Genomic DNA, 25362 nt, shown 5'->3' with positions numbered 1-25362 from the left:
ACGTCACCAGAACGCTAGATGACAACTTCCGTTTCACCAGAGAGAGAGCGCGCGGAAATGAATTTGATAATACGAAAAAAAGTCTACACAACTTTTTATTTACATTTATACTGAACACTGATGGTGGAGTATTCAGAGGAATGGATCGGTACGTGCTAGTTGTTTCTTTTAACCAAGAAGAGGATAAATGCGCGAAGGGTACGTTAACCATAGCTTTGTAGCGGACTCGGATTTCGTGTTGTTCCCTACTGTAGTAGGAAGCAGCAGAGCCATCTATAGTAGAAAGGATGATAAACATACTATGAGCAATGGTGGTGTTCTTGTAAATGTAAGTCATAACTTCTTGAATGATTGTAATCGTTTATTTTACAGCATTGGAGGCTGCCAAACAGATCTATGATAAACTGGGGAGCATCGCCAGTTGTAATTCAAAACGGAGGGTTTCTCTGTTTCCAGGTAAGCCAATGCATTGTTTGTGTGTGTCAGGTGTCTTGCTTGCAGAAACGATTGCAATATGTCTACCTGCTTTTAAATATTGTAAGGGCTTAAGTAACATTTGCTAAATGTGATTCTGTCATCTCTCATTCTGCCTCCTAAGCCTGCTCTCTGAGTGGTGGTCCAGCCTCACAGAGGTGGTATTTTGCTGTCCAGACATGCCATGGGACTTCTCAGGTAAGTGTCATGTCAAGGAATGTCTGGTATTAATCAGGGATGTCGTTCTGACCCGACTCTGTCCTGCTTTGTGTTTATGGAGATGTAGAGATGTCTGCCTATGTCCTGCTCTGTGTTTATGGAGATGTGGAGATGTCTGCCTATGTCCTGCTCTGTGTTTATGGAGATGTAGAGATGTCTGCCTATGTCCTGCTCTGTGTTTATGGAGATGTGGAGATGTCTGCCTATGTCCTGCTCTGTGTTTATGGAGATGTGGAGATGTCTGCCTATGTCCTGCTCTGTGTTTATGGAGATGTAGAGATGTCTGCCTATGTCCTGCTCTGTGTTTATGGAGATGTCTGTCTATGTCCTGCTTTGTGTTTATGGAGATGTCTGCCTATGTCCTGCTCTGTGTTTATGGAGATGTAGAGATGTCTGCCTATGTCCTGCTCTGTGTTTATGGAGATGTGGAGATGTCTGCCTATGTCCTGCTCTGTGTTTATGGAGATGTGGAGATGTCTGCCCATGTCCTGCTCTGTGTTTATGGAGATGTGGAGATGTCTGTCTATGTCCTGCTTTGTGTTTATGGAGATGTGGAGATGTCTGTCTATGTCCTGCTCTGTGTTTATGGAGATGTGGAGATGTCTGCCTATGTCCTGCTCTGTGTTTATGGAGATGTAGAGATGTCTGCCTATGTCCTGCTCTGTGTTTATGGAGATGTAGAGATGTCTGCCTATGTCCTGCTCTGTGTTTATGGAGATGTCTGTCTATGTCCTGCTCTGTGTTTATGGAGATGTCTGCCTATGTCCTGCTCTGTGTTTATGGAGATGTAGAGATGTCCGCCCATGTCCTGCTCTGTGTTTATGGAGATGTAGAGATGTCTGCCTATGTCCTGCTCTGTGTTTATGGAGATGTAGAGATGTCTGCCTATGTCCTGCTCTGTGTTTATGGAGATGTGGAGATGTCTGCCTATGTCCTGCTCTGTGTTTATGGAGATGTGGAGATGTCTGCCTATGTCCTGCTCTGTGTTTATGGAGATGTGGAGATGTCTGCCTATGTCCTGCTCTGTGTTTATGGAGATGTGGAGATGTCTGTCTATGTCCTGCTTTGTGTTTATGGAGATGTGGAGATGTCTGTCTATGTCCTGCTTTGTGTTTATGGAGATGTGGAGATGTCTGCCCATGTCCTGCTCTGTGTTTATGGAGATGTCTGCCTATGTCCTGCTCTGTGTTTATGGAGATGTGGAGATGTCTGTCTATGTCCTGCTTTGTGTTTATGGAGATGTCTGCCTATGTCCTGCTCTGTGTTTATGGAGATGTGGAGATGTCTGCCTATGTCCTGCTCTGTGTTTATGGAGATGTCTGCCTATGTCCTGCTCTGTGTTTATGGAGATGTCTGCCTATGTCCTGCTCTGTGTTTATGGAGATGTAGAGATGTCTGCCTATGTCCTGCTCTGTGTTTATGGAGATGTAGAGATGTCTGCCTATGTCCTGCTCTGTGTTTATGGAGATGTAGAGATGTCTGCCTATGTCCTGCTCTGTGTTTATGGAGATGTAGAGATGTCTGCCTATGTCCTGCTCTGTGTTTATGGAGATGTAGAGATGTCTGCCTATGTCCTGCTCTGTGTTTATGGAGATGTAGAGATGTCTGCCCATGTCCTGCTCTGTGTTTATGGAGATGTAGAGATGTCTGCCTATGTCCTGCTCTGTGTTTATGGAGATGTAGAGATGTCTGCCCATGTCCTGCTCTGTGTTTATGGAGATGTAGAGATGTCTGCCCATGTCCTGCTCTGTGTTTATGGAGATGTCTGCCTATGTCCTGCTCTGTGTTTATGGAGATGTAGAGATGTCTGCCCATGTCCTGCTCTGTGTTTATGGAGATGTAGAGATGTCTGCCTATGTCCTGCTCTGTGTTTATGGAGATGTCTGCCTATGTCCTGCTCTGTGTTTATGGAGATGTAGAGATGTCTGCCTATGTCCTGCTCTGTGTTTATGGAGATGTGGAGATGTCTGCCCATGTCCTGCTCTGTGTTTATGGAGATGTAGAGATGTCTGCCTATGTCCTGCTCTGTGTTTATGGAGATGTCTGCCTATGTCCTGCTCTGTGTTTATGGAGATGTGGAGATGTCTGCCTATGTCCTGCTCTGTGTTTATGGAGATGTAGAGATGTCTGTCTATGTCCTGCTCTGTGTTTATGGAGATGTCTGCCTATGTCCTGCTCTGTGTTTATGGAGATGTAGAGATGTCTGTCTATGTCCTGCTCTGTGTTTATGGAGATGTAGAGATGTCTGCCTATGTCCTGCTCTGTGTTTATGGAGATGTAGAGATGTCTGCCTATGTCCTGCTCTGTGTTTATGGAGATGTCTGCCTATGTCCTGCTCTGTGTTTATGGAGATGTAGAGATGTCTGCCTATGTCCTGCTCTGTGTTTATGGAGATGTAGAGATGTCTGCCTATGTCCTGCTCTGTGTTTATGGAGATGTCTGCCTATGTCCTGCTCTGTGTTTATGGAGATGTCTGCCTATGTCCTGCTCTGTGTTTATGGAGATGTAGAGATGTCCGCCCATGTCCTGCTCTGTGTTTATGGAGATGTAGAGATGTCTGCCTATGTCCTGCTCTGTGTTTATGGAGATGTGGAGATGTCTGCCTATGTCCTGCTCTGTGTTTATGGAGATGTCTGCCTATGTCCTGCTCTGTGTTTATGGAGATGTCTGCCTATGTCCTGCTCTGTGTTTATGGAGATGTAGAGATGTCTGCCTATGTCCTGCTCTGTGTTTATGGAGATGTAGAGATGTCTGCCTATGTCCTGCTCTGTGTTTATGGAGATGTAGAGATGTCTGCCTATGTCCTGCTCTGTGTTTATGGAGATGTAGAGATGTCTGCCTATGTCCTGCTCTGTGTTTATGGAGATGTAGAGATGTCTGCCTATGTCCTGCTCTGTGTTTATGGAGATGTAGAGATGTCTGCCCATGTCCTGCTCTGTGTTTATGGAGATGTAGAGATGTCTGCCTATGTCCTGCTCTGTGTTTATGGAGATGTAGAGATGTCTGCCCATGTCCTGCTCTGTGTTTATGGAGATGTAGAGATGTCTGCCCATGTCCTGCTCTGTGTTTATGGAGATGTCTGCCTATGTCCTGCTCTGTGTTTATGGAGATGTAGAGATGTCTGCCCATGTCCTGCTCTGTGTTTATGGAGATGTAGAGATGTCTGCCTATGTCCTGCTCTGTGTTTATGGAGATGTCTGCCTATGTCCTGCTCTGTGTTTATGGAGATGTAGAGATGTCTGCCTATGTCCTGCTCTGTGTTTATGGAGATGTGGAGATGTCTGCCCATGTCCTGCTCTGTGTTTATGGAGATGTAGAGATGTCTGCCTATGTCCTGCTCTGTGTTTATGGAGATGTCTGCCTATGTCCTGCTCTGTGTTTATGGAGATGTGGAGATGTCTGCCTATGTCCTGCTCTGTGTTTATGGAGATGTAGAGATGTCTGCCTATGTCCTGCTCTGTGTTTATGGAGATGTGGAGATGTCTGCCTATGTCCTGCTCTGTGTTTATGGAGATGTGGAGATGTCTGCCCATGTCCTGCTCTGTGTTTATGGAGATGTGGAGATGTCTGCCTATGTCCTGCTCTGTGTTTATGGAGATGTAGAGATGTCTGCCTATGTCCTGCTCTGTGTTTATGGAGATGTGGAGATGTCTGCCTATGTCCTGCTCTGTGTTTATGGAGATGTAGAGATGTCTGCCTATGTCCTGCTCTGTGTTTATGGAGATGTGGAGATGTCTGCCTATGTCCTGCTCTGTGTTTATGGAGATGTGGAGATGTCTGCCTATGTCCTGCTCTGTGTTTATGGAGATGTAGAGATGTCTGCCTATGTCCTGCTCTGTGTTTATGGAGATGTCTGCCTATGTCCTGCTCTGTGTTTATGGAGATGTGGAGATGTCTGCCTATGTCCTGCTCTGTGTTTATGGAGATGTGGAGATGTCTGCCTATGTCCTGCTCTGTGTTTATGGAGATGTAGAGATGTCTGTCTATGTCCTGCTTTGTGTTTATGGAGATGTAGAGATGTCTGCCTATGTCCTGCTCTGTGTTTATGGAGATGTGGAGATGTCTGCCCATGTCCTGCTCTGTGTTTATGGAGATGTGGAGATGTCTGCCTATGTCCTGCTCTGTGTTTATGGAGATGTGGAGATGTCTGCCTATGTCCTGCTCTGTGTTTATGGAGATGTGGAGATGTCTGCCCATGTCCTGCTCTGTGTTTATGGAGATGTGGAGATGTCTGCCTATGTCCTGCTCTGTGTTTATGGAGATGTCTGCCTATGTCCTGCTCTGTGTTTATGGAGATGTGGAGATGTCTGTCTATGTCCTGCTCTGTGTTTATGGAGATGTGGAGATGTCTGTCTATGTCCTGCTCTGTGTTTATGGAGATGTGGAGATGTCTGCCCATGTCCTGCTCTGTGTTTATGGAGATGTGGAGATGTCTGTCTATGTCCTGCTCTGTGTTTATGGAGATGTGGAGATGTCTGTCTATGTCCTGCTCTGTGTTTATGGAGATGTGGAGATGTCTGCCTATGTCCTGCTCTGTGTTTATGGAGATGTGGAGATGTCTGACACAACATCCAACCATTTCATCAGTTATACATGACACATTCCTCACAGTCTTCTGTTTCTTTGGGGGGGTCCTCAAACCTATTCACCACATTGGCTGACTGTCATCACCTATTGACCACATTGACTGACTGCCATCCTTCCTGTTTCTGGTTGTAGTTCTGCAGTACAGAGTGGGAGGAGCTGGGTAGTTGTCAGAAGAACGATGAGCAGGAGGAGAGCCCCAGCACTATAGAGGCCTGTCTCAGTGCTCTGGATGAGCAGGAGGAGAAGACTGACCAGCCTGACCCACAGCAGACACAGTATGAGTGATGTTCACAGGGCTCTACAGTGCCGCCATTAGACTTACACTGACAACTAAAAATAGATGTGTGTTGGACTCAGTCAGACATGCGAGTGTCACCGTTACCGCGGCAACCTCCCGCCCTTAAAGGGCCAGCTGAACATTTTTGTCTCGCCTAAGTGACTCAAATATTTGAGGGTACATTGTGCTTGATTTAGCATAGAACACCCCAAAAACGTCTGGGTAATTTCTTATCATTAAAACACTCTTTCTCAAATATTTTATTTTAGTGCTCCTTGTGAAACATGTCAGCATAGAGCCCTGTTTTAATTCTGTTGCACATCCCAGCTCTGTGCTCTTCCATAATACTACTTCTGCAGTGTGGAAGCAAACATACACAGTTGACCTTATTTCCTCTGGGATGTTCTAGAACTTCTGAATATCACATTTCCGGGCTGTATTGAAAGGTAGGGGCCCCCTGTCAGGGGTGAATAAATGAATAGTTGTATGAATAAAGTTCTGATTTGTGATGACTGCAGGTTGTATGAAGAGGCAGCAGAGGGATTACACCTGTTATCAGACAAGCTTCCCCCTCCAGGTAACTCACTCCATTCACCTTGGTTCATTTGGCCAGACTGAGAAAGATTCCTCCACATATCTTATCCAGGAGTTCTCTATATTTCCTACATGCCGTGGCTTGTGTTGTGTTTTATAGCTGACTCTGTTCCCCTCTCTTTCTCTCCCAGGAAAAACTCTGCTAGATCTGATATTTGTGTCAGTTTACTAGGTGTTTTATGGCTGACTCTGTTTCTCCTAGATGTAATATTTGTGTCAGTTTACTAGGTATTTTATGGCTGACTCTGTTTCTCCCCCAGGAAAGGCTCTGTTAGATGTGATATTTCTGGGTTTTGCTGAAGAAGCTCCTAAGCTGAAGGACTTCCTCCCTGTGATTGGCTCGTTGAAACACATGCAGACATGGCACACAGCCAAGATGACCATAGTGACTGAACACCAAGCTGGGTAAGGACAAAGAACTATTATACTAAATGACGAGTCCACTTGACACTGGAATCCTCCCAACAGTTGTACCTGTGTGATCTCCATTTTACCACTAGAGGGCAGCATAGACTTGTTGAATGGCTAAATACACAGATAAACTGATGTCTGTCCTTCTTTTGCTTGTTCCTCCAGGTGGCAGAAGCCAGCCTCTAACCTGTCAGCCAGAGTAGTACATCCCAGTAGCATCATGACCTGTATTGATGAGAGGGAGTTATGGAGAGGAGGTGTTCTCATCAGAGAGAAAAAGGTAAGATTATTTAGTCAGTCAGTCAATGGTTTTTACAAGTATTTTGACTGTTGTATCTATATACTTGACCACTAGGGGGTGTTTGTTAGTACATCAGCAGTGTGAAAGGAAAGTGGGTGTATTTGAACTATTACAATATGATGTACAGAGCATTCTGAAGGTATTGACCTTTTCCACATTTTGTTACGTTACAGCCTTATTCTAAAATGGATTAAATTGTCCCACCCCCATTTTTGCAAATGTATTAACAATAAAATAACTGAAATATCACATTTAGATAAATATTCAGATCCTTTATTCAGTACTTTGTTAAAGCACCGTAGGCAGCGATTACAGCCTTGCGTCTTCTTGGGTTAGGGTTTGGAAGGTGAACATTCGTCCCAGTCTGAGGTGCTGAGCGATCTGGAGCAGGTTTTCGTCAAGGATCTCTCTGTACTTTGCTCCGTTCATCTTTCCCTCGATCCTAACTAGTCTCCCAGTCCCTGCCGCTGAAAAACATCCCCACAGCATGATGCTGTCGAGCAGTTGCCATACCAAGCAGTGATGCAAGCAGTCAGGATGCTCTCGATGGTGCAGCTGTAGAACCTTTTGAGGATCTGAGGACCCATGCCTAATCTTTTCAGTCTCCTGAGGGGGCATAGGCTGTAATGTAACAAAATGTGGGAAAAAAGGAAGTGGCCTGAATACTTTCCGAATGCACTGTAGATTATGCTGCCCTAGGAGAATGTATAGGGGTCATGTGTGGGTCAGGGTGCTCGGTGTGTGCCAAGCCTAGGGCTGTAGTAAATGGATCTTCTGTCTGGAGGCCTTTCTGGGCCTGGAGACAGGGGTTAAGGGTCACTGCAAATCCAGAGCCCCCTGGCTGGCACACTGGACCACTGCCAGGGTTACTCACCTCTTCACCCAGCCCCCTGACTGGCACATAGGGGGGGGCATGAGAACCTGCTGTGCCTGGCCCTGAACCCAAACCCCAGTCTCTTATGACTCAGCCGTTATGGATTGTAGATCCGTCGTCTTGGTACTGCTTGTAATCAATGAGAGTTGATAGACGTGTTGTGAATTTAGCCTTTTTAATGCTCTTTTCATTAGAGTGTATTTTTCCCCAAGTCAAGATCACATATTTTACATCTGTACCTTTTACAATACAACTTCCTCTCTAGAGTTGCCTTTTCCCCCTTCGTCCTGCAGAACACATCAGCTCAGCTGTCACTGTTACAATGTAATTATGGTTTTCCATAGGACGTTGACAGGGCCGTAGCTACGTCTGAGGACACTGAGGTCTGGACCTTGGTCATTTTTTCCCTAATTAATAAAAAAAAAAAAATATATATATATATATATATACACATATATACATACATACATACATACATACATACATACATACATACATACATACATACAGTGGGCTCCAAAATGACTGGCACCCCTGACTGGCAATGCACAAACAATACTTCAAAAAATATAAACAATCTACTTATGGAGAGAAACTCAAAATACCAACATGTGAAAAATACTGTACTGTATTAATGTTTCAATGGAACCCAACAAAATCATTTATTGATTTATTTAAAAATCAATGTCCTGCAAATCAAGGTTTCACAATTAATGGCACCCTTAAATATTATTGTAATTAACATCTACCAAAATTAAACCAGGAATTAAATTCCACTTATTAAGGTTTATCTAAGTGTTAACGAACTATATTGAGCCATTACATCACTTCCTGTTTCACTAGGGTATAAAAATGAGAACGCTCATGCAATATCCTGCTGTCAACCAACACCATGAAGAAAAGAACTGGCAGTTCAAAAGAGACAGATGGTCGTAGATCTTCATAAATCTGCTAATGGCTACAAGAAGATCCACAACCGATTGAATATACCACTGAGCACTGCTGGGGCAATTATTTTAAAAAATTCCAAAGATATGGAACAGTTAAACCTCACAGGTAGAGGATGCAAATGCATTTTGCCCCCCAGGATGGGGAGGAGGATGGTGAGAGAAGCAACAAAATCATCAAGAATCGCTGTGAAAAAATTGCAGGCCTTGGTGGCGTCTTGGGGTCACCCAGGTTTAAAAAAGAACCATCAGACTCCACCTCCACAACCACAGGCTCTTTGGAAGGGTTGCCAGAAGAAAGCACCATCAGACTCCACCTCCACAACCACAGGCTCTTTAGAAGGGGTGCCAGAAGAAAGCACCATCAGACTCCACCTCCACAACCACAGGCTCTTTGGAAGGGTTGCCAGAAGAAAGCACCATCAGACTCCACCTCCACAACCGCAGGCTCTTTGGAAGGGTTGCCAGAAGAAAGCACCATCAGACGCCACCTCCACAACCACAGGCTCTTTAGAAGGGTTGCCAGAAGAAAGCACCATCAGACTCCACCTCCACATCCACAGGCTCTTTAGAAGGGTTGCCAGAAGAAAGCACCATCAGACGCCACCTCCACAACCACAGGCTCTTTGGAAGGGTTGCCAGAAGAAAGCACCATCAGACTCCACCTCCACATCCACAGGCTCTTTGGAAGGGTTGCCAAAAGAAAGCACCATCAGACTCCACCTCCACAACCACAGGCTCTTTAGAAGGGGTGCCAGAAGAAAGCACCATCAGACTCCACCTCCACAACCACAGGCTCTTTGGAAGGGTTGCCAGAAGAAAGCACCACCAGACTCCACCTCCACATCCACAGGCTCTTTAGAAGGGTTGCCAGAAGAAAGCACCATCAGACGCCACCTCCACATCCACAGGCTCTTTAGAAGGGTTGCCAGAAGAAAGCACCATCAGACGCCACCTCCACAACCACAGGCTCTTTAGAAGGGTTGCCAGAAGAAAGCCCTTTCTGACCCCAAGACACAGACACAAGTGCTTAGAGTTTGCCAAACGTAATTGAAATGATGATTGGAAGAAGGTGCTCTGGTCAGATGAGACCAAACAAACAACAAAATCAATGTTCTGCCATGGCCATCTCAGTTGCTGGACCTAAATCCAATCGAAAACCTGTGGGCTGAGTTGAAGAGGGCAGTTGATAAGCACAAACCCAAGAATGTGAAGGATCTTGAAAGGATCTGCATAGAGGAATGGTCCAGAATCCCTCCAAATGTGTTCCTTAACCTTGTCAAACATTACAGGAGAAGACTCCATGCTGTTATCCTTGCCAGAGGTGGTGGCACTACGTACTAAGTGACGAGTGCCAATAATTATGAAACCTTGATTTTAGTGAAATGTATTTTGGATTAAATAATTGTATGATTTTGTTGGGTTCCATTGGAACATTAATAAAGTACAGTATTTCTCACATGTTGGTATTTTGAGTTTCTCTCCATAATTATATTGTTTATTTTTTGAAGTATTGTTTGTGCATTGTCAGGGTGCCAGTCATTTTGGAGCCCACTGTATGTATATATAATTCTATTTTGTTTTAGGAACTCAGTCGGAGTCTCGATATATTGTTGAGAGTTAGATTAGTAGAATACACAAGGTGCACAATTTCTTCATTTACACAATTTTATGTCACTCACTGACAGTCACTCAATTAACCCATATCAGTTAGAAAGGTATATCATTTTGTTAATGGTAAGTTAGTCTAGCCAGTTATCTAAACTTGTAGTAATCTTTGCTGAATTATCCACTAGGCAACGTGCCCATTGGCCCTGACCTTTGATTTTGTTAATCAATAACTGTAAAACTGCAACAACAAAAAACGTTCTGTAAAGCAAATGTATTGGTTTGCCTTTTTGTTAATAAAATAGTTTTTCTGCTAACAGATCCCTCTGTCTGTATTAAATGATCGTTTTTAATCCTGGTGCTGAGTTAATGTCAGGTAATGTGTAGTGGCTAATTGTATAGCTAATAGGTTATGTGTTTTGTAATGAAATGTATCTTGTTTTTCGGTTTTTAAACAACTGATTGGACCAACATTTTTGATATTCTGTATTTTATTAGGATCCTCATTTAGCTGTTGAGAAAGCAGCAGCTCCTCTTCCTGGGGTCCAACACAGAACATGAAACATGACATAATACAGAACATTATTAGACAACATCTCAAGGACAGAACTCCTTAATAAAAATATCTGTTCAATTATTTTAATTCCATTTTAAATTTATTTTTTATTTTTGGTGAGATCAATGCGCAGTTTCTCTGGAGATAAATTTGATCAAGCCCAACTGTGCGATGTAGTAGGGAGTTGTAGTTTCCAACAGGCCAATATTCTACATGATTTAGCACAGAAAACATGGTAATTAACTACATTGACCATAATCCATTGCTCGCCTACTTGTCCGGTCTGTGTGGCGCAAGACGTGGAGTGGAAGAGAAGATACAGAAGAACGTGCGATTGAGAGGGATAGAGGGCAGTCGCTTCAAAGGACTCTCTATCTGAAAATACATGATCTAAGTGATTGATAGTTGGTATTCAGCAGTCATACAAGCCTTATTTCCTTGAAAGAACTAATAACATTTTGATTTTGTGAGGCAGCAAAGGCTCTATAGAGATGAGATGGTGACGGAATGAAATTATAGTCATCAAAAAAAGCCAATGTAATATAGACGACTGAAAAAAACATTAAAGTAATGTGAATCATTAATGGGCAGTCATGGGAATTTTAGGAATTGTTTTATTCTGAGTTCCAGCATTCAACCCACAGATTGCGTAGTGCATGTTTAAAATTGTGATAATTTTTTTGTTGTTGTTTTTGTAATGAAACTGAACCGACCTCAAAAAACACTAATCTCTCAACCAATGTGATAAAGGCAGGGGTCATTTTTGCTGCTCTCCAAAATATCATTTTTAAATAAAAAAAATGGTATAGAAATGCAGTAAATTAGCTTCAACTCTCTTAAAATGTCTTGTGTATTGATTACAGTGAGAACAGGCTGTCTTGGGAAATCTCTTTTCTAAAATGGAAACCCAGTTTGAGTTCGCTAACGATGCTGTCCTATTGATTTCTCTCCTGTGCTGTCTAAACAGTTTGAGTTCACTAACGATGCTGTCCTATTGATTTCTCTCCTGTGCTGTCTAACAGTTTGCCTCTGAGGTGAGGTTTGAAGGCTTCTCCCTCCGAGCCCAGGATAGAGAGACATGGTACAGCCTGCTGCCTTCTGATCCAGGATCCCATAACAACTCTGACCACAAGCTACACTCAGAGGTGAGTAGTCCTACCCCCCACCTTATCCTATCCTACCCCACCCGAACCTACCCCACCCTATCCGATCCTACCCCACCTTATCCTACCCTACCCCACCCTATCCTACCTCACCTTATCCTACCCCATCCTATCCTATACTACCCCACCTTATCCTATACTACCCCACCTTATCCTATCCTACCCCACCCTATCCTACCTCACCTTATCCTACCCCACCTTATCCTACACCACCCTATCCTATACTACCCCACCCGATCCTACCCCACCTTATCCTACCCCACCCTATCCTACCCCACCCCACCGTATCCTATCCTACCCCACCCGATCCTACCCCACCTTATCCTATCCTATCCGACCCCACCTTATCCTATCCTATCCCACCTTATCCTATCCGACCCCACCCTATCCTATCCCACCTTATCCTATCCTACCCCACCTTATCCTATCCTACCTCACCTTATCCTACCCCACCTTATCCTACCCCACCTTATCCTACCCCACCCTATCCTATACTACCTCACCTTATCCTATCCTACCCCACCCTATCCTATCCTACCCCACCTTATCCTATCCTACCCCACCCGATCCTACCCCACCTCATCCTACCCCACCCTAACCTACCCCACCTTATTCTATCCTACCCCACCCTATCCAACCCCACCTTATCCTATCCTAACATATCCTTCCCTCCCAGACCAACTCTGACCACAATCTACAGTCGGAGGTGAGTAGTCCTATCCTATCCTCCCCTGACTAACCAGACAACTAGTGTGCCACTGTAGTCTGGCCACTGTCAGCTACTGACTCACTGTCCTACCCTACCTCCAGCCTTCCAGTTCTACTAGCTACTGACTCACTGTCCTACCCTACCTCCAACCTTCCAGTTCTGTCTACTACCGACTCACTGTCCTACCCTACCTCCAGCCTTCCAGTTCTACTAGCTACTGACTCACTGTCCTACCCTACCTCCAACCTTCCAGTTCTGTCTGATACTGACTCACTGTCCTACCCTACCCTACCTCCAACCTTCCAGTTCTGTCTGCTACTGACTCACTGTCCTACCCTACCTCCAACCTTCCAGTTCTGTCTGATACTGACTCACTGTCCTACCCTACCTCCAACCTTCCAGTTCTACTAGCTACTGACTCACTGTCCTGCCACCAGAGTAAGCATCTTTACTCACGGAGACACTGCCAAATAAGAACACATGTTTTTACACAGCTTTTAATAAAATCAGTTGTTTTAGGGGTTAAAAGCAGACTCACCCTTAAGGTGTTCAAACATCCACAAATCACACTTTTTCAATAAAACACTGCTTAATAAAATACAAATAACTTATTTAGCTTCAGCCATCTAACACGGTTGGTGTTTCTGTCAGAGAGAGAGAGAGAGAAAGAAACAGAGAGAGAGAGAGAGAGGGAGAAACAGAGAGAGAGAGAGGGAGAAACAGAGAGAGAGAGGGAGAAACAGAGAGAGAGAGGGAGAAACAGAGAGAGAGAGAGGGAGAAACAGAGAGAGAGAGAGGGAGAAACAGAGAGAGAGAGAGGGAGAAACAGAGAGAGAGAGAAAGAAACAGAGAGAGAGAGAGAGAGAAACAGAGAGGGAGGGAGAAACAGAGAGAGGGAGGGAGAAACAGAGAGAGGGAGGGAGAAACAGAGAGAGGGAGGGAGAAACAGAGAGAGGGAGGGAGAAACAGAGAGAGGGAGGGAGAAACAGAGAGAGAGGGGGAGAAACAGAGAGAGAGAGGGAGAAACAGAGAGAGAGGGGGAGAAACAGAGAGAGAGACAGAAAGGGGGAGAGAGAGCGAGGGAGGGAGTGAGCTCAGTTAGTGTCCATGTTGCTGTCTCTCCGCTCCAGGCTCTGCTGTCATAAAAACCAGAGTGTTGCTCTAATGAGTTTTCCACTACAGATGAATCATGGCTGTTCTATGTAGCGATGGACACACACACACACACACACACACACACACACACACACACACACACACACACGCTCAGTTATTAAACTCCTGGACTGTTTACTCGTGGTACACACAGCTGATTTACAACACCCATATTGATTAGCTAGTTAAATTCCTTTTCGTTCCGTGCCAGGCAGTATAGTATCTATGATGATGATTATTGTGGTTCTGGGAGAGTGTGATTGTAGTAAAAGTAATTGTGCTCGTGTTCTGTGTTTATGGTGTTGTTGAGACCATGACTAACCATCTGTTGTCTCTGTGGAACTGAAGGAGAGAGGTGGGTGTTGTGGTGGAGGAGGTTCAAGGTAGTGCACTATATAGGGTGTGTGTAGTGTACTATATAGGGGATAGGGTGTGTGTAGTGTACTATATAGGGGATAGGGTGTGTAGTGTACTATATAGGGGATAGGATGTGTGTAGTGCACTATATAGGGGATAGGGTGTGTGTAGTGTACTATATAGGGGATAGGGTGTGTGTAGTGTACTATATAGGGGATAGGGTGTGTAGTGTACTATATTGGGGATAGGATGTGTGTAGTGTACTATATAGGGGATAGGGTGTGTAATGTACTATATGGTGTGTGTAGTGTACTATATAGGGGATAGGATGTGTGTAGTGTACTATATAGGGGATAGGGTGTGTAGTGTACTATATAGGGGATAGGATGTGTGTAGTGTACTATATAGGGGATAGGATGTGTGTAGTGTACTATATAGGGCATATGGTGTGTGTAGTGTCCTGTAGGGAATAGGGTGTCTGAGTAGTGCACTATATAGGGGATGTGGTGTACTGTGTGTTTAGGGGATATGGTGTGTGTAGTGTACTATATAGGGCATATGGTGTGTGTAGTGTACTATATAGGGCATATGGTGTGTGTAGTGTACTAGATAGGGCATATGGTGTGTGTAGTGTCCTGTAGGGAATAGGGTGTCTGAGTAGTGCACTATATAGGGGATGTGCTGTACTGTGTGTTTAGGGGATATGGTGTGTGTGGTGTACTAGATAGGGGATATGGTGTGTGTAGTGTACGGTGTGGATAGGGGATATGGTGTGTGTGGTGTACTAGATAGGGGATATGGTGTGTGGGATGTACTGTGTGTATAGGGGATATGGTGTACTAGATAGGGGATATGGTGTGTGTGGTGTACTGGATAGGGGATATGGTGTGTGTAGTGTACTAGATAGGGGATATGGTGTGTGTGGTGTACTGGATAGGGGATATGGTGTGTGTGTGTGGTGTACTGGATAGGGGATATGGTGTGTGTAGTGTACTAGATAGGGGATATGGTGTGTGTGGTGTACTAGATAGGGGATATGGTGTGTGTGGTGTACTAGATAGGGGATATGGTGTGTGTGGTGTACTAGATAGGGGATATGGTGTGTGTGGTGTACTGTGTATATAGGCTCTATAGTAGTCAGTGGGCCTGGCATGATAATGGAGAAGGCTCTATAGTAATCAGTGGGCCTGGTATGATAATGGAGAAGGCTCTATAGTAGTCAGTGGGCCTCGCATGATAATGGAGAAGGCTCTATAGTAATCAGTGGGCCTGGTATGATAATGGAGAAGGTTCTATAGTAATCAGTGGGCCTGGCATGATAATGGAGAAGGCTCTATAGTAATCAGTGGGCCTGACATGATAATGGAGAAGGCTCTATAGTAGTCAGTGGGCCTGGTATGATAATGGAGAAGGCTCTATAATAGTCAGTGGGCCTTGTATGATAATGGAGAAGGCTCTATAGTAGTCAGTGGGCCTGGCATGATAATGGAGAAGGCTCTATAGTAGTCAGTGGGCCTGACATGATAATGGAGAAGGCTCTATAATAGTCAGTGGGCCTTGTATGATAATGGAGAAGGCTCTATAGTAGTCAGTGGGCCTTGTATGATAATGGAGAAGGCTCTATAGTAGTCAGTGGGCTTGGCATGATAATGGAGAAGGCTCTATAGTAGTCAGTGGGCTTGGCATGATAATGGAGAAGGCTCTATAGTAGTCAGTGGGCTTGGCATGATAATGGAGAAGGCTCTATAGTAGTCAGTGGGCCTGGTATGATAATGGAGAAGGCTCTATAGTAGTCAGTGGGCCTGGTATGATAATGGAGAAGGCACTATAGTAGTCAGTGGGCCTGGTATGATAATGGAGAAGGCTCTATAGTAGTCAGTGGACCTGGCCTGGCTGCTCCCTCTATGAAGAATTCACCTCTCAGAGAACCCAGGACCATATGTCCAATCCCCTCTTGCCTCCCCTCGCTCCTGACAATTCCCACCAGAGAACCTCTGTGTGAACTCAAAGGCAGAGCTGTAACTCCCAGGCCAGTTGTAACTCCCAGGCCAGTTGTAACTCCCAGGCCAGTTGTAACTCCCAGGCCAGCTGTAACTGCCAGGCCAGGCCAGTTGTAACTCCCAGGCCAGGCCAGTTGTAACTCCCAGGCCAGGCCAGTTGTAACTCCCAGGCCAGGCCAGTTGTAACTCCCAGGCCAGGCCAGCTGTAACTCCCAGGCCAGGCCAGCTGTAACTCCATGTCTGTATTTAGATGTGACTCATCCTAAAGCAGATGCATTACTGCACTTTCAGGAAGCTTAGCTTTAGGCCTACTTGGAGTTGCTATTAATGAAAGTATTTAGGTAGTTTCTACTCTTAGTTTGCAAGGCTGAGGTTGAGGAGAAAAGCAGAAAGCAGCCTTTGCATCGATGGAATTCTATCTCTATACGGTGACCTGTGAAGGAGCTGTCTCTGTCCCTTGTTTGGGAAATGGGATGTGGAGCTAATCCCGGGCCAGAGAGAGGGAGAGAGGGGGGGGAGCTGATGGGGTGAAAGCTATGCCAGCTACTTATTAAACTGGCCTAGCTACACACACAGTCTGATAATACCTGATACAGTCGTTGAACAAAGCTGACCTTGCTGTAAAGTTAGAGGCCAATGAAAGTACTGAAACATGCCAACTGAATATCAGCATAACGGCTTCCGCTTGTGTTGTGTGTATAATATCAGCTTTACGGTAATATATAAATCTAAAGCCTCCTCCTCTCCTCTCCTCTCCTCTCCTCCCCTCTTTCTCCAGGTGTTCCATTACTTCCGGTCTGTTCTAGACCTGGTTCAGTTGGTGACGGTGTCAGATATTCCCAGCTTCCTCCGCTCCAGCACAGAGTTACACCTGTATCCTTCACATCAGCTGATGACTGAGGTGTCCACATCTCAGATAAACTGTTCCTCTCAGATCTATAAACTGGAGATATTTAACCACATAGCTGGTTTAAGGGAAGGGACTTTCCAGAATGTTACAGTTGTATGTGACCTGCTAGACAGTCACGCTGGAAGTCAGGCTACAGACATGGTCATTTATTTACTCTCTGAACAGGTTTACCCTTGAAACTGGTTTGGGGATAATGAACTTTGTTCATGGATAATGATTAGCCAGGTCTCATGTGACTGTCTCTCCATGTAGACTGAACATTATCTTGTTCTACTGTCATTGTGTGAAGTAATAACAGATCAAGCCTTACAGTATAAAAGGCAATGTGAAATAGCTGGATACATCTCCCCAGTGTTTCACACTTGTCATGTACAGTATAATTAAGCAATAAGGCCCGGGGGGGTGTGGTATATAGCCAATATATCACGGCTAAAGGCTTTTCTTTGCGTGACGCAACGCAGAGTGCCTGGTTACATCCCTTAGCCGTGGTATATTTATTTATTTAACCTTTATTTAACCTTTATTTAACTAGGCAAGTCAGTTAAGAACACATTCTTATTCAAAATGACGGCCTAGGAACAGTGTGTTAACTGCCTTGTTCAGGGGCAGAACGACAGATTTTGTACCTTGTCAGCTCAGGGATTCGATCTAGCAACCTTTCGGTTACTGGCCCAACGCTCTAACCACTAGGCTACCTGCCGTATATTGGCAATATACCACAAACCTTCAAAGTGCTTTATTGCTATTATAAACTGGTTACCAACCTGATTAAAGCAGTTAAAATATATGTTTTGTCATACCTGTGATATACCACGGCTGTCAGCCAATGAGCATTCAGGGCTCGACCCAGCCAGTTTATGAAAGCCAATAAGAAACAGCTAGATACATCCTCCCCAGTGTTCTACATCCCTTGACCAATCACGACAGAGAACTATCCTCCAAATCACTGAGAGATAAACGGCTCCTTGATCAGTTCAGATCACTGTCTGGAAAGGTACATCAATCAGTCAGTACTACTCCAGTGTGTGACTCAATATACTGTGACTATGTTGTTGTTGTTGTAGTAGTAGTAGTAGTAGTAGTAGTAGTAGAAGTAGAAGTAGAAGAAGAAGCCATGGGGCGAATGCAAATGGAGAACTTGGGACTATAAGGTTCAATCTGCATTTGTGTGGAAATGTAGTTATTGACATAGCCTTGTTCACTACCTATATGGTACTATAAATACCCCAATACATGTTGTTACGTTCAAAATAATAAAATTCAAAAATAGTTGACACCATTCGAACCAATTAGTATTCAGAACTTTCAAACAAATTCTCTCAGAATCATCTTTCTGCACATAGAACCTTCTAGTTCCAAGCTCGAGGTAGTAGCAGTAGTAGTAGTAGCAGTAGTAGTAGTAACAGTAGTAGTAGTAGTAGTAGTACCATTAGTAGTAGTAGTAGTAGTAACAGTAGTAGTAGTAGTAACAGTAGTAGTAGTAGTAGTAGTAGTAACAGTAATAGTAGTAGTAGTAGTAGTAACAGTAGTAGTAGTAGTAGTAGTAACAGTAGCAGTAGTAGTAGTAGTAGTAGTAGCAGTAGTAGTAGTAGTAACAGTAGTAGTAGTAACAGTAGTAGCAGTAGTAGTAGTAGCAGTAGTAACAGTAGTAGTAGTAGTAGTAGTAACAGTAGTAGTAGTAGTAGTAGTAGTAGTAGTAGTAGTAACAGTAGTAGTAGTAGTAGTAGTAGTAACAGTAGTAGTAGTAGTAGTAGTAACAGTAGTAGTAGTAGTAGTAGTAACAGTAGTAGCAGTAGTAGTAGTAGTAACAGTAGTAGCAGTAGTAGTAGCAGTAGTAACAGTAGTAGTAGTAGTAGTAGTAACAGTAGTAGTAGTAGTAACAGTAGTAGTAGTAGCAGTAGTAGTAGTAACAGTAGTAGTAGCAGTAGTAACAGTAGTAGTAGTAGTAGTAGTAGTAGTAGTATTAGTAGTAGTAGTAGTAACAGTAGTAGTAGTAGTAGTAGTAACAGTAGTAACAGTAGTAGCAGTAGTAGTAACAGTAGTAGTAGTAACAGTAGTAGTAGCAGTAGTAACAGTAGTAGTAGTAGTAGTAGTAGTAGTAGTAGTAGTAGTAGTAACAGTAGTAACAGTAGTAGTAGTAACAGTAGTAGTAGTAACAGTAGTAGTAGTAACAGTAGTAGTAGCAGTAGTAGTAGTAACAGTAGTAGCAGTAGTAGTAGTAACAGTAGTAGTAGTAGTAGTAGTACCATTAGTAGTAGTAGTAGTAGTAACAGTAGTAGTAGTAGTAACAGTAGTAGTAGTAGTAGTAGTAGTAACAGTAGTAGTAGTAGTAGTAGTAACAGTAGTAGTAGTAGTAGTAACAGTAGTAGTAGCAGTAGTAGTAGTAGTAGTAGCAGTAGTAGTAGTAGTAACAGTAGTAGTAGTAACAGTAGTAGCAGTAGTAGTAGTAGCAGTAGTAACAGTAGTAGTAGTAGTAGTAGTAACAGTAGTAGTAGTAGTAGTAGTTGTAACAGTAGTAGTAGTAGTAGTAGTAACAGTAGTAGTAGTAGTAGTAGTAACAGTAGTAGTAGTAGTAGTAGTAACAGTAGTAGCAGTAGTAGTAGTAGTAACAGTAGTAGCAGTAGTAGTAGCAGTAGTAACAGTAGTAGTAGTAGTAGTAGTAACAGTAGTAGTAGTAGTAACAGTAGTAGTAGTAGCAGTAGTAGTAGTAACAGTAGTAGTAGCAGTAGTAACAGTAGTAGTAGTAGTAGTAGTAGTAGTAGTAGTAGTAGTAGTAGTAGTAACAGTAGTAGTAGTAGTAGTAGTAACAGTAGTAACAGTAGTAGCAGTAGTAGTAACAGTAGTAGTAGTAACAGTAGTAGTAGTAGTAGTAGTAGTAACAGTAGTAGTAGTAACAGTAGTAACAGTAGTAGTAGTAACAGTAGTAGTAGTAACAGTAGTAGTAGTAACAGTAGTAGTAGCAGTAGTAGTAGTAACAGTAGTAGCAGTAGTAGTAGTAGTAGTAGTAGCAGTAGTAGTAACAGTAGTAGTAGTAACAGTAGTAGTAGTAGTAGTAGTAGTAGTAGTAGTAGTAGTAGTAGTAGTAGTAACAGTAGTAGTAGTAGTAGTAGTAGTAGTAACAGTAGTAGTAGTAGTAACAGTAGTAGTAGTAGTAGCAGCAGTAGTAGTAGTAGTAGTAGTAGTAGCAGTAGTACCAGTAGTAGTAGTAGTAACAGTAGTAGTAGCAGTAGTAGTAACAGTAGTAGTAGTAGTAGCAGTAGTAGTAACAGTAGTAGTAGTAGTAGTAGTAGTAACAGTAGTAGTAACAGTAGTAGTAGTAGTAGTAACAGTAGTAGTAGTAGTAGTAACAGTAGTAGTAGTAGTAGTAGTAGTAGTAACAGTAGTAGTAGTAGTAACAGTAGTAGTAGTAGTAGTAGTAGTAGTAGTAGTAGTAACAGTAGTAGTAGTAGTAGTAACAGTAGTAGTAGTAGTAGTAGTAGTAGTAACAGTAGTAGTAGTAGTAACAGTAGTAGTAGTAGTAGCAGCAGTAGTAGTAGTAGTAGTAGTAGTAGCAGTAGTACCAGTAGTAGTAGTAGTAACAGTAGTAGTAGCAGTAGTAGTAACAGTAGTAGTAGTAGTAGCAGTAGTAGTAACAGTAGTAGTAGTAGTAGTAGTAGTAACAGTAGTAGTAACAGTAGTAGTAGTAGTAACAGTAGTAGTAGTAGTAACAGTAGTAGTAGTAACAGTAGTAGTAGTAGTAACAGTAGTAGTAGTAGTAGTAGTAACAGTAGTAGTAGTAACAGTAGTAGTAGTAGTAGTAGTAACAGTAGTAGTAGTAACAGTAGTAGTAGTAGCAGTAGTAGTAGTAGCAGTAGTAGTAGTAGTAGTAACAGTAGTAGTAGTAGTAGTAACAGTAGTAGTAGTAGTAACAGTAGTAGTAATAACAGTAGTAGTAGCAGTAGTAGTAACAGTAGTAGTAGTAGTAGTAGTAGTAGTAGTAGCAGTAGTACCAGTAGCAGCAGCAGCAGTAGTAGTAGTAACAGTAGTAGTAGTAGTAGTAACAGTAGTAGTAGTAGTAGTAGTAACAGTAGTAGTAGTAGTAACAGTAGTAGTAGTAACAGTAGTAGTAGTAGTAACAGTAGTAGTAGCAGTAGTAGTAACAGTAGTAGTAGTAGTAGCAGTAGTAGTAACAGTAGTAGTAGTAGTAACAGTAGTAGTAGTAACAGTAGTAGTAGTAGTAACAGTAGTAGTAGCAGTAGTAGTAACAGTAGTAGTAGTAGTAGTAACAGTAGTAGTAGTAGTAGTAGTAACAGTAGTAGTAGTAGTAGTAGTAGTAACAGTAGTAGTAGTAGTAGTAGTAACAGTAGTAGTAGTAGTAGTAGTAACAGTAGTAGTAGTAACAGTAGTAGTAGTAGTAACAGTAGTAGTAGCAGTAGTAGTAACAGTAGTAGTAGTAGTAGTAACAGTAGTAGTAGTAGTAGTAGTAACAGTAGTAGTAGTAACAGTAGTAACAGTAGTAGTAGTAACAGTAGTAGTAGTAGTAGCAGTAGTAGTAACAGTAGTAGTAGTAGTAGTAACAGTAGTAGTAGTAGTAGTAGTAGTAGTAGTAACAGTAGTAGTAGTAACAGTAGTAGTAGTAGTAACAGTAGTAGTAGTAACAGTAGTAGTAGTAGTAACAGTAGTAGTAGTAGTAACAGTAGTAGTAGCAGTAGTAGTAGTAGTAGTAGTATAGCCATGGGGCGAATGCAAATGGAGAACTTGGGTTAACTAAGGTTCAATCTGCATTTGTGTGGAAATGTAGTTATTGACATAGCCTTGTTCACTACCTATATGGTACTATAAATACCCCAATACATGTTGTTACGTTCAAAATAATAAAATTCAAAAATAGTTGACACCATTCAAAGCAATTAGGATTCAGAACTTTAAAGCAAATTCTCTCAGAATCATCTTTCTGCACATAGAACCTTCTAGTTCCAAGCTCGAGATATGTCAAATAATGATTTGAGGTGCGTTTGGTTTACACATTTGGTTTATACTCCAGGTAGGGGCACTGTTCTCTCTATCCTGTACGGTCAGCTCCATGGCTCTACCCCCTGCCTCTCAGCTCAGCTCCCAGAAGTGGAAGGACTTCATGTCTAAGAGACCCAAGACCCTGCCTGGTAGGTACTGTATGTGGATCGTCAGCTACAGCCCACGTGTGAGAAAAGGGATTGTCTCCGTGTTGGTCCTGGATCGACCGTCACAAAACTAACTGTTTTGGGACTATAAATATTTAAACAACCAGAATCAAGGCAACAAGGAGAACCAAGACAGTCTTTATACTATATAAACTTCCCTCCTATGACCTTTTCTCTACATATAATCTGGATGTGTGTTCTTTATTTTCAACTCATTTTGACCTATTTGGTTTGCCATAGTTCCATATGTGGAGGTGAAGGGTGAGAGCGGACACTACTTCCTGTTGGTCCAGGGGTCAGAGGGCGGAGGCTGCAAGGCCCGCCTGATACACTCAGCCAATCAGATCAATGGAGCCGCTGCCATGGCAACCGTCAATGGGCTTCTGAAAGAGAATTCTGTGTCGTCTTCAGGTAAGAAACTTAAAATAGAAATGGTGACCAAAAAAAAAGATCTACTCTGATATGAAGTGTTGTTTACATTATGATCGGTGACTTACCTGTCAATATCACGGACAGTATGACTGTCAGCATGGTATCCAGCAGTCTTTAAAGACTGGCTCAGAGGCCTTCTCTCTTTGAGGTCATTTACTGGTCCTAGGGTCTAAGGCGGTGCCTTCTTCAGTCGCCACGGAAGTTGAAAAGGACAAGAAGAATCCCTCTAGCTAGCTGATGCTTTTATCTACCTCTCCATTTCGTAACACTCAGTCTAGTTTTATTCATTTGAAAATGGTAGAATAACCCAAGGCATTTATACTTGAAAGTTATGTATAGAATGTAATTATAAATGATTTGTAGACTGCAAATTGACTGCAAGAATCCCAAACAGATATAATATTTGACTAAAACATAATCATTTCAAGCCTTGCTTACATTTGCATAAGATCACATACCTCTCTATTATGCGTGCCAATACTTGGGAACAGATTTCCTAAATTAAAATAACTTGGAGCTGATTTGCTGGTGTTTTTACAGTCTTATGTCCAATCATTTATTTTAAATGAAATAAGGGGGGCCAAAATAAAACCACCCGCGGGCCTCCAGTTGGGGAACCCTGCTCTATCTCTTTTTCCTCTCTCTCTTGTTCCTCTCTCTCTTTCCTCTGTCTCTTTCCTCTCTCTCTCTTTCCTCTCTCTCTTTCCTCTCTCTCTTTCCTCTCTTTCCTCTCTCTCTTTCCTCTCTCTCTTTCCTCTCTTTCCTCTTTCTCTTCCTTCCCTCTCTTTCCTCTCTCTCTCTCTTTCCTCTCTCTTTTTCCTCTCTCTCTCTTTCCTCTGCCTTTTTCCTCTCTCTCTCTTTCCTCTGCCTCTTTCCTCTCTCTCTCTTTCCTCTCTCTCTCTTTCCTGTCTCTTTCCTCTCTCTCTCTTTCCTGTCTCTTTCCTCTCTCTCGCTTTCCTCTGTCTCTTTCCTCTCTCTCTTTCCTCTGTCTCTTTCCTCTCTCTCTTTCCTGTCTCTTTCCTCGCTCTCTCTTTCCTGTCTCTTTCCTGTCTCTTTCCTCTCTCTCTTTCCTGTCTCTTTCCTCTCTCTCTTTCCTGTCTCTTTCCTCTCTCTCTTTCCTGTCTCTTTCCTCTCTCTCTTTCCTGTCTCTTTCCTCTCTCTCTTTCCTCTGTCTCTTTCCTCTCTCTCTTTCCTGTCTCTTTCCTCGCTCTCTCTTTCCTGTCTCTTTCCTCGCTCTCTCTTTCCTGTCTCTTTCCTCTCTCGCTTTCCTCTGTCTCTTTCCTCTCTCTCTTTCCTCTGTCTCTTTCCTCTCTCTCTTTCCTGTCTCTTTCCTCGCTCTCTCTTTCCTGTCTCTTTCCTCTCTCTCTCTTTCCTATGCCTCTTTCCTCTCTTTCCTATGCCTCTTTCCTCTCTCTCGCTTTCCTCTCTCTCTTTCCTCTCTCTCGCTTTCCTCTCTCTCTTTCCTGTCTCTTTCCTCTCTCTCTCTCTTTCCTGTCTCTTTCCTCTCTCTCGCTTTCCTCTCTCTCTTTCCTCTCTCTCTTTCCTGTCTCTTTCCTCTTTCTCTTCCTTCCCTCTCTTTTCTCTCTCTTTCCTCACACTCTTTCCTCGCTCTCTCTTTCCTCTCTCTCTTTCCTCTCTCTCTCTTTCCTCTCTCTCTCTATTTCCTCTCCCTTTCCTCTCTCTCTCTCTTTCCTCTCTCTCTCTTCCCTCTCTCTCCCTTTCCTCTCTTCCCTCTCTCCCTCCCCCTGCTGTGTTAAGCCCTGTGAACTGGGAGCATGCTGTAACAGCCTGTTGTACTCTGTACAGTATAAAGCATGCAGGCTTCCACGTTCATCCAGAGAGCACATTTTGTTCCGTTATGAAATGCCCCAAAAGAAGAAAGATGTTGTACTTTTAAAATATATTTCATGCAGTTAAACAGAGGCTCTTATCCAGAGAGACTTACAAAGAGTTTGTTTTCTTTTACACCAACTTTCATGTAGAATTTATTTTCTGAAAGAGAACATAACATGGTGAAAGAATTGTTCCCTCTCTTTCTGACTTTAATGACCCTCACTCTGAGTACCTTCAAAGATTAAAGCGTCAGAATGGTTATTTTATACACCGACTCTCATGTGGCATTTTCATTCTCAAAGAGAACATAACAAAATGGTGGAAGAAGCAATAGTGCCTGAAAGGTCTTCCTGTTCCCTTCGCTCTCTGTAGGAGTTTATTATATAGAGACCTTAAGGAAAAAACCTTGACTCATGAACCATCTGAAAGAGAACAAAATGGAGGAACAAGCAATAGTTCATAAAAGGCCCTGCCGTTCTGTTCTCCATTTTTTTCTGTTTCGCTCTCCCTCTCTCCCCCTCTCTCTCTCTCCCCCCTCTCTCTCTCTCTCCCTCTCTCTCCCCCTCTCTCTCCCCCTCTCTCTCTCTCTCTCCCCTCTCTCTCTCTCTCTCTCTCTCTCCCTCTCTCTCCCCCTCTCTCTCCCCCTCTCTCTCTCTCTCTCCCCTCTCTCTCTCTCTCTCTCTCTCTCTCTCTCTCTCTCTCTCTCTCACCCTCCCTCCCCCTCTCTCTCTCTCTCTCTCTCTCTCCCTCTCTCCCCCTCTCTCTCTCTCTCTCTCTCTCTCTCTCCCTCTCTCCC

At 43.2% G+C, this 25362-nt stretch overlaps 1 protein-coding gene across 1 annotated transcript in view; it reads left to right on the top strand.

Annotated features, from left to right (window-relative positions):
* Positions 1 to 120: 120 nt before the first annotated feature.
* Positions 121 to 25362, top strand: part of LOC139394233 (mdm2-binding protein-like) — a 65677-nt gene continuing 40435 nt past the window's right edge. The window contains exons 1-12 of the mRNA XM_071142255.1: positions 121 to 148; positions 373 to 456; positions 599 to 672; positions 5413 to 5555; positions 6076 to 6134; positions 6412 to 6556; positions 6728 to 6842; positions 11871 to 11993; positions 17011 to 17105; positions 18070 to 18136; positions 22166 to 22283; positions 22542 to 22712. Coding sequence (XP_070998356.1) covers positions 121 to 148; positions 373 to 456; positions 599 to 672; positions 5413 to 5555; positions 6076 to 6134; positions 6412 to 6556; positions 6728 to 6842; positions 11871 to 11993; positions 17011 to 17105; positions 18070 to 18136; positions 22166 to 22283; positions 22542 to 22712 — 1222 coding nt within the window. The remainder of the gene's footprint in view (positions 149 to 372; positions 457 to 598; positions 673 to 5412; positions 5556 to 6075; positions 6135 to 6411; positions 6557 to 6727; positions 6843 to 11870; positions 11994 to 17010; positions 17106 to 18069; positions 18137 to 22165; positions 22284 to 22541; positions 22713 to 25362) is intronic.

The sequence above is a fragment of the Oncorhynchus clarkii genome, unplaced genomic scaffold, assembly GCF_045791955.1.
Source record: "Oncorhynchus clarkii lewisi isolate Uvic-CL-2024 unplaced genomic scaffold, UVic_Ocla_1.0 unplaced_contig_9596_pilon_pilon, whole genome shotgun sequence".
NCBI classification, from domain to species: Eukaryota; Metazoa; Chordata; class Actinopteri; order Salmoniformes; family Salmonidae; genus Oncorhynchus; species Oncorhynchus clarkii.
Note: the sequence above shows the minus strand (reverse complement) of the source record. Positions and strands in the feature narration are given on the sequence as shown.